At 37.7% G+C, this 9,052-nt stretch overlaps 2 protein-coding genes across 2 annotated transcripts; both read right to left on the bottom strand.

Moving 5' to 3' along the window:
* Positions 1-1,209: 1,209 nt before the first annotated feature.
* LOC119076608 (adipokinetic hormone) lies at positions 1,210-2,287 on the bottom strand. Its single transcript, XM_037183464.1, has 3 exons — positions 2,129-2,287; positions 1,933-2,061; positions 1,210-1,438 (listed from the first exon to the last, which is right to left on the bottom strand). The coding sequence occupies exons 1-3, from the start codon at positions 2,198-2,200 to the stop codon at positions 1,400-1,402; spliced, it is 240 nt and encodes a 79-aa protein (XP_037039359.1). The 5' UTR covers positions 2,201-2,287; the 3' UTR covers positions 1,210-1,399.
* A 714-nt stretch (positions 2,288-3,001) lies between these two features.
* LOC119076606 (mucin-2-like) lies at positions 3,002-7,086 on the bottom strand. Its single transcript, XM_037183462.1, has 9 exons — positions 5,735-7,086; positions 5,257-5,420; positions 4,637-4,859; positions 4,450-4,576; positions 4,216-4,379; positions 3,892-4,152; positions 3,816-3,829; positions 3,184-3,262; positions 3,002-3,121 (listed from the first exon to the last, which is right to left on the bottom strand). Exons 1-9 carry the CDS (start codon positions 6,954-6,956, stop codon positions 3,045-3,047), a joined length of 2,331 nt encoding a protein of 776 aa, XP_037039357.1. The 5' UTR covers positions 6,957-7,086; the 3' UTR covers positions 3,002-3,044.
* Positions 7,087-9,052: the final 1,966 nt, after the last annotated feature.

The following is a 9,052-nucleotide window of genomic DNA, read 5'->3' as shown; positions in this document are numbered from 1 at the left end:
TAGTAATGTAGTTGTGTGTGAAAAGGGAACGGCATTACATTTCAGACTGCATAGTCGAAACCATGCAGGAATGGCATATAGTATTGTGCCGGACGAAGGACGTGCAATTTGTGAATGGATAACTGCTCCAAGTCCAGACTGTGGCATATCTTGGTACGATGGCACGGATGATCAATCTATTATAGTCGATTCAACTAAGAATCTGGACATTCCAACCAGAGAATTAATTGGACATCGTCGCATAACCGTTAAGGCTTGGAGATACATTTCATACACACGCGGCGGAAAGACGTATATCGTTGACGGTCCTTCGAAACTCCAAGTTATGAGCGATGAAGTTGGCGTTGTTCCTGGTAAGAGTATAGAGTCAGGTAGTACTAAACCAGGCGACAAATTCAATCCGGAGCATACAGGTACCGGCGGAGGTAGTAGTAATACTGATCCAAATGACATTCTGGGCCATGTTGAGATCGATTTCTTTGTATTTAGAACAAGAAAAGATGCAGAAAGTATGATTGAGTCAAGGATTAGTCCAATCTATGACTAAAACAAACATCTCTTGTCTCATACAATCAATTTCGAAAATTAAACGAAGCTTGTCAAAATTCATAAACGAAAGTTATCAAGAAATAAATAGAAAATTGAGAAGTTGCCGTTTACTATTTTGTTCCCTCCAATTCACGTTCTCGCTTGATGCTCAACAATAAACGCTGTGGGTGAGTTATGCTAATCCGATATTCACCACAGGCGCAACAATCGAAAACGATCAAATCAACACAAATATTGCTCATGTGTTTATGGCTTTAGCCAACGCACTTCAAGTAAAAGTGCTCTTAGTGATAGCTGCCAAATAGAGTACTATTTTGTATGAAATTTTATCCCCAGTGTAAAATTTTGTATGTAGCACTGTCAAGTTTCAGTACTCTATTTAGAGGACCACTTTTGCTTGAAGTGCGTTACTTTAGCGAATTTTTGTAAGTAAAAGAAAGACGTGAGGACTTGAGTCAATCAATCACCTTTAGGATTTTTCGTACTTAGAAGGAGTGAATGAAGAAACCAACTTTATAATAATATTTTTTAACAAGCGAAGAGGAGTTACTTCATCGATACTGACAAATCGTCAGTCTTTCGAAAGATGCAAATGGAACTCCATTTTTTTCGAAACTGTCTGACAAAATCTATTGCTAGGGTAGAGTATTGCAGCTCTTCTTAAAGTAAAAGTTTCCTTTATTTGTGTCCATAACTTATGCCAGTACATATTTTTGTTTTAAATGAAATTATTTCTACAGTAAAATATCATCAACACTATCTATCCGGTTAATTTTTTCCATAATACAATGTCCATTACACACGTTATTGAGAGCACCAGTTCTGCGGCGTGACAGTTCCACAAAATGGTTTATTTTTGATTGCATTCCAAATACTTTTGTGCCTCGGCCTGTGTTTGAATTTTATTTTATAATTTCAGTAAAGCTGAAGAATGTACTTTTTCTCAAACCAGTGACGAAAAGTGACTTTTGTACGAAACTCGATAATAAATGCTTTTAAAGGCACACGACGTGTATTGTCACATCCAGCCTCGAGTGATAATCTACACATCTATTGTCTATAAAAGTATTCACTCGGTGTCATAAATAGCTATACTTCTCAACTCAATGACAAAAAGTAAAACTTTCGTTGCCTGCGGCCCCGAGTGACAATCCACAAAGCCAGTGCTTATCACTCGGTTGCATAAGTAACTATATTTCCTAACTTGTGCGTAAACTGGAATTTTGCGCATACGATGTTTTGTCAACTTGGGCTTCGCTTCTGGTTGATAATTTTCACGTCTATTGCGCAAAACTTCCATTTGGACACATGTTATGAACATAGCTGTTTTTGTCACTCGGTGGCATAAATAACTCTTTCGTTTAACTCAGAACTAAAACTTACCTGAATCAGTTTGTAAATGAACATCACTGAATCCATCGATGTTTTGCACATATCGGATTGATTAGAGAAATCAGAATTCAAGGACGAACTGCCGGATGATCGTTTTCCCCATTGTGGTGTAAAGGTTAACTAAATTTTCAATAAAATCTCTGTATCTTTCGACGAATGTATCTAAATTTTCTTTCAACGATCAAACCTGTCCGAAGCTACTCGATACAATGAATGTGAAGAGAAAAACAGCCATAACAATAACACTTCGTTGGTCCATGGTTAATATGTATTTATTTAATGGAAGGAATCTCGTGTATTGTGGTTGAACTAACAAAACAAATCTGAATGGAGACGAATGGGTGCCCCATTGTCTTTATATAATGAATTTGTTGGCACATTAAGGGTTTCTTTTTATTAATTAGAAGACAAAAGATTTTCAACGACACCTACACCATTTGATATTTTATCAGTGCAAGAAATCCGTATAAGGTCGAATGACAATGTTTTCGAAACAGTTTTTGATGATTAATTAAATCTCATCAAAGCACTGAACCGAAATAGTACACGCAACTCTCATGGACACTGTTCGTATCGTGGGATAGGTGGGATTTTTACTGGTGTTCGCAGTTACAAATTGGTGCACTTTATTTTGTGACCGAACGCAATTTTATATGTACAAACCGATAATGTTTTTTGTTTGTTATCACTAAGTTACTCTGACCGATAGTAGCAATTGATGTACATAGAAAAGTGACTCTTATTGGCTGAAGAGCTTGACCATGACATTGAAACCTTTAATTCCATCGATATTTATTTGTTGTCGATAACGACGACAAAAACCAATTACCAGTTCTGACTAATGTGATCTTGTTTTTATAGCAAAATGTATGTTAAAAGAAATGAAGTAAAAGATTTTGTGTGAAATTTGTTTGAACAAAAGAAGTAAAAGAATCGATAATAATACTGCTTGATGTCTTTGTCGTTTGTGAACGGTTAATAGTACTTCACATCATTTAATTGTTAAGAAAATCCGTTTTGGTATTTTGATTTTGAGTGCAAATTTAAAAATGTATTTTCTGTCCTAATAGCATTTATTGATTTACTTGTCGTTTGAAAGACTTTCACAAATTAAGCTTACTTTCTATCCATGGAATAAAAGTAGACACTCTCGTGTACACGCCCGGAAAACCATCGGTAGCTGAAATTCCCATTAAGCGATTTAGGTGAGTTATAACTGAAATTAAATTTGTCCACACATACCACATTCGTAGCCATAAGAGACAAGTCCGATAAGCACAAAGTAATAGCTTGAACTGCCAGTCGAGATAATTTGTGGTAACTAAAGTAAAATATATTGAAAAATGCTAAGAAAACGAATGTACATTCTGGTGGGGACAATAAAAGTTTGGACAGGCTGTAAGTATGGAAACTCAACGTAGCAGATAGTCAGATAATGTATCGCTTAGACAAGTGTTTTTAAGACTGACCAACCCTTTCTCCCGAACCACTGTGGAATTTTTGGGAACGATCAATTGAGTTTTTGGAAGTTAGTGGAATTTGTGGAATTAAATGTAAATATTAGAATTTTGAGTGAAATTTTGTGGAAATATTGGAATTTCGAGTGGAAGTTAAATTTAATATTTAGGACTGTTGCGTTGCTGACGAATATCTGGCTGACCTTGACCACGGAATATTTAGAATTGAATAGAATTTTTGGAATTGAATGGAATTTAGTGAAGTTAATTAGTGGTTAAAGAATTTTTGCTAGCGGCTGCCGCCTCTCTTTTTTCATATCTTTAGACCTGCACGAAGTACTAGGGTCTTTAAGCCTACAGTTCTAACACGCCGAGTTCGAGTCGAAAATACGAACACTTAAATTTTCATTATCTTACCATAAGTGGACCACCTGAAATTGGAACGCAAAAAGTTAAATAAAAATTCAATAAAAAATCCTTCGCCTCAATTCACCTGAATCACCCTGACATGAATCCCTGCCCCCGAAGCCCGCACATATAACTCGATTGTCGAAAATTTGATTCGGAAAATAGATCCGATAATTCCGTTCACAATCTGAATTCGAGACTACGGGTATTTGAGCCTCTTGCAGTATTGAAGACACTGGTCCCTGATACGATGTCGCTCCCCATCCAGCGATAAACGGTTGATAACCCGTCAAGTCTCGAGATCGTAATGGCTCATTTAGCGGTAAACATATCGGACGGATTTGGTCTGGAACATTTGCGGTACAAAAATCTCTCCTTTCTTAAACGAAATTTTCGATTAAGGAATTACCGGTAATGGGAGCATAGTCTCGTAACTTCAGCATTGCAATATCGCTGTAAATTATCTTCGGCACATATTGTTCATGGACGAACGTTTGATCAATCACCATGTCAACTGGAAAAGCTCCATCATTCGTTGAACTCAAATCATATTCGCCTAATCTAGCGAGGTATCTAAAGGATAATGCATACCAGTGACGTAGTTAACAATTTTTTAACCTAACATTATAATCAAAGAACTTACAAATTGTTGTTTACACAATGTGCAGTCGTCAGTACATGTTTCTGAGTGATCAATGATCCAGCACAATTAAATACAATTGCTCCCGATGAACTTGTGTAACCCAATGCAGCAATCCAAGGATATTGACCTTGAGTAAATGAAACTAATCAGTTTCGTCACCGATAAAAACCAATATTTTGTTTCAAACCGAGTTTTGCCGGTCCACCGCCAACAACTCTTGTTTGTGTAAAATTAGAAATTCCACATGTTTGCGATGTGGACGTTGTCGGAGCAGATGTTGGAGATGATGTTGGCGGAAAAGTATTACCTGTTACTGTTGTTCCACTTGTAAGCGAACTGAACGTAAATGGTGTATTGATTTGTGGTATACTTTGGGTTACGCCTTGAGAAATTTGGTTCGGACAGCAAACCTATATGTTAGAGTCGGGTGGTTGTTGTCGTTCTTTTTTGATACATCAAAAATAACCTTTCAGGAACGGCTACTCATCTTTTCTTGACAAAAATAATCGATGAGTTCTGACAAATGTTCTCTTATGCAGCAAAATTTATGTTTGTTCAAACTAATGAAGTAGTAGATTTTGCTTCACACTCAGAACAATGCTTAAACAGAAAAAAAAATTCTGATTTTCGCCCTTTCAGAAAGGTTAAGAATTGCTGCTTCGCTCTTTATGTGTCTAATCTAGGAAAACCACCATTCAAAACATTTTGTCTTTCCTGACTGATTCGTCTATTAACTCGATTTCACTTGCACGTTAAATTTCTTGAATAGATTCTTTTTCTGATGAATAAATAATATTTCGCACTCACCAGCAAGTCTACGCCATCATATCCACACAGAGATTTCTTTATGTAAGCCCCAAGTGAACCTAACGATCCCGTTTCTCCAGTTTGCAGAAGACGGTAGAAAAACGCACAGTTTTGAATGTTAATACAAACTCCAGGTAAATTGTCTGGAGAGTAGCAATTTTGTGCTGAAACACAATTTTAGAAAATAATTTGAGATGTGCTCACATTGCATTGCATTAGGTAATAACAGCACATTCCACTACAAAACAAAGAATTTATAAAAATCGAAAAAAAGAATTAAAATTTCTACCTAAATGCATCGTCATAAATTTTGAGATTTTGCGTCGTGATTATTTTATCCAATTAAAATGTTTGTTTACAATGTTATGGCCAATTGATTTTTCAAAGCAAGAAATTTATCACACGAACACACATATTATGCATACATGGCATGTGCGTGTTGTCAACGATGAATTTTAATAGCGCGTAGTTTCAGTACCTAATTGGTATGCCTGTAACAATATTCCGATTGCCGATTGTCTTGCGTCAATGCATGGACAACCATTCGGTAATACTCCCTGCCTGAGACCCAAGCCACTGTTGTTCGTTTGCCGCGGGTCGATCTGACCTGGGCCGACTGGAACCGGACAAAGTACAACGCCGTCTGGACAGTTTAATGGTGTTATCGTTCCTGGATTTAAAGTTGGAAACGTTGGAATAGTAGCAGTAACACTTGGAATTGTTGGGATGGTGGGAAGAGTAGCAGTGACACTGGGAATGGTTGGAAAAGTGGGAAGTGTGGCAGTCACGCTAGGAATGGTCGGAAAAGTAGGATTTGTGGCAGTTACACTAGGTATGGTTGGAAAAGTGGGAAGTGTGGCAGTCACGCTAGGAATGGTCGGAAAAGTAGGAAGTGTGGCAGTTACACTAGGTATGGTCGGAAAAGTAGGAAGTGTGGCAGTTACACTAGGAATGGTCGGAAAAGTAGGAACTGTGGCAGTTACACTAGGTATGGTCGGAAAAGTAGGAAGTGTTGCAGTTACACTAGGAATGGTTGGAAAAGTAGGAAGTGTGGCAGTTACACTAGGTATGGTCGGAAAAGTAGGAAGTGTGGCAGTTACACTAGGAATGGTTGGAAAAGTAGGAAGTGTGGCAGTTACACTAGGTATGGTCGGAAAAGTAGGAACTGTGGCAGTTACACTAGGAATGGTCGGGAAACTGGGTAAAGTGACTGTAGGTGGAAGTGTTATAGTTGGAGTAAGTGTTGGAAACGTTGGAAGTGGTGTTGCTGTTGGTACGTTTGTCGGAACGGTGGGAACCAAAGTTGGAAACGTCGGCAATGTCTGCTGAGTTGGAACAGTTGGAATCGTTGGTAGGGTCGGAAAAGTCGGCAAGGTTTGCTGTGTTGGAATAGTTGGAATCGTTGGTGTTAGAGTCGGAAAAGTCGGCAAGGTTTGCTGAGTTGGAACAGTTGGAATCGTTGGTGGTAGAGTCGGAAAAGTTGGTAATGATGAACCTGCTGTTGGTCCCGTTGGTAATGTTGGAAATGTGGGTAACGTGGATCCCGTTGCTGTTGTCGCTGCGGGAAATGTCGCACCCGGTGGAAGTGTGATATATGGAAACGGGGTTACTCTGTTATCGTTACAAATTCCTTTAAATTTAACAATATCAGCTAGTATAGGCCACAAATACAATTTCCAGCAAAAATCTGCCAAATGCATTTCAAATCTGATTGACCAAACAATTCACAATTATCGCCGTTTCATCAACATTAGAAATGATATTTTGTTTAACAAATACGGCGCGTGGGTAAAAGATAACAAATTCGAATTAACTATTCTGCACGGTTTCAGTCACGCTACACAACTGAATATGATGAGCATTCGGATGCGTTTTACATCGCATAATTTCGCTCAATTAAATGTTTCATCAAATTCGGGGAAAAAAACATTTTGTACAGCACGAAAAAAGGTGTTAACTGCATTCAATATATTCTTCTGCACATCATACCAAAGCATTGGTTGATGTAGCACATTGTACAAATACTGTTGACCTTCGCTTTTTGCGTGCGATATATTTGAAACGCATTACGATTGTACTAGATACCTTACATTTAATCGAATTACTGGACCGTTTTCTGACTCACCGTGTGGTTCAATCGGATATATTATTGCGATTTAGATTTGGTAATTTTCGGTTAATCTGAAAAAGTAATTCAATTGTTGTAGGTACCTCCATAAAACTTCCAGTCCGAACATTCAACATACAAATTTGAATTGAAGCAAACAAAAAGTCTTGCTTAAGTACTGTCCACTTAAAATAATTTTTGGAAGATCGTTACAAAATAGGGTTGTGGTTCAAAAGAGCCGAGGGGGAAACTATGCGATCAAACTCTATCCCACCTACTTTTATTGGCGTGTATTGAGTGGACTGTTTCCTTCTATTGGTCACTAATAGCAAATAGCACCTGTCACAATTTTTTCTCACATAGTTTCCCTTGTCACATCGAGGAGTAACATTATTTATCCATTTGATTACCAATTTCCTCTCGCATTTACTACATACCAGAGTCGTCCATTTTCCTCTGGTAGCCTGAGAGAGTTGACTCGCCAGGAGACGATCAAAGCGGCGCATCAGTGATCGTTTGAGACAAAAACTATAAATTGGTAAGACGGAAAACCCACGAGCAATTTTGCGTTGATGTGATCGACAATTATGCTGCGTTTTCCATTGTAACCAAAGGCTTAACAATGTAAAGGCAGCATAATTGTCGATCACATCAACACAAAATTGCTCGTGTGCTTTCGGCTTAAGCTGGAAAGCACCCGACCTATTTTGCATTGATAGGATCGACAATTATGCTGTGTCCGCCATTGTAATTCGACATTCAGCACAGGCTAAAACAATGGATAACGCAGCTTAATGGTCGATCCCATCAACGCAAAAGTGCTTTCGGAATAGCATTTATGGAACTTAGGGCTTTTAAAAGTTTTGAGTGCGGACATACTCTTTGAGATAGTGGGATATAAGGAAATTAGCAGTCCGTTGAGAACTGGAGTTGAGTAGGGACTGGGACATGTTCCGAACAGTTCGTATATTGTTCCTTTTATGTACCTTATAACAATAATTGAATGCACAAAAATAAGTTGCCAGATGGCCACTTGGACTTACATTCACTGCGCCACGCCAAGCCAAATAAAATACCAATGAACAGTAGAAAATTTACACGATCCCTTCTTTTTAACATTCTGTTATTTTAACATTGAAACTTAACACATCACTATAACGCGCATGGTTTCTAGTGGACAGTTCTAACTTCTAACCGATCCGACTAAATTTCGCAATACACTGATCTGTGTCAATAATCGTCGGCATTGAAATATGTACATTTCTATGGATATTAAATTGTTCATGGGTCACAGATCACATCTATTTTTGGAAGTATTGTTGGAAGACCGCAACAAAAAACAACACTTTACTCAAATGACAGGTTAATTACGAATTTTGCGTCAAAATTCGATCATTTGCTTAATGTGGCTTTTGTTAGTCATACATTTCCAGTGAATTTGATAATAGGCACTGTGATTTGATCACGATAAAATAACAGACGATAACATGGAACAGTGCACAGGCGAGTTTATTTTAAAACATCAGTTCCTTTCAATTAGGTATACTAATCTATCCAATATCGAAAACATTACAAAGCATTTCAAAGTACTAGGTTGAAGACGAGATTTGTTTGAACCTAACTACATGAAAATATGAAAACCCGACTTTTTACCTCTTTTCCACTTTTTGTAAAATTTGTATTATTTGA

This window comes from Bradysia coprophila, unplaced genomic scaffold (genome assembly GCF_014529535.1).
Source record: "Bradysia coprophila strain Holo2 unplaced genomic scaffold, BU_Bcop_v1 contig_232, whole genome shotgun sequence".
In the NCBI taxonomy this organism is placed as follows: Eukaryota; Metazoa; Arthropoda; class Insecta; order Diptera; family Sciaridae; genus Bradysia; species Bradysia coprophila.
Note: the sequence above shows the minus strand (reverse complement) of the source record. Positions and strands in the feature narration are given on the sequence as shown.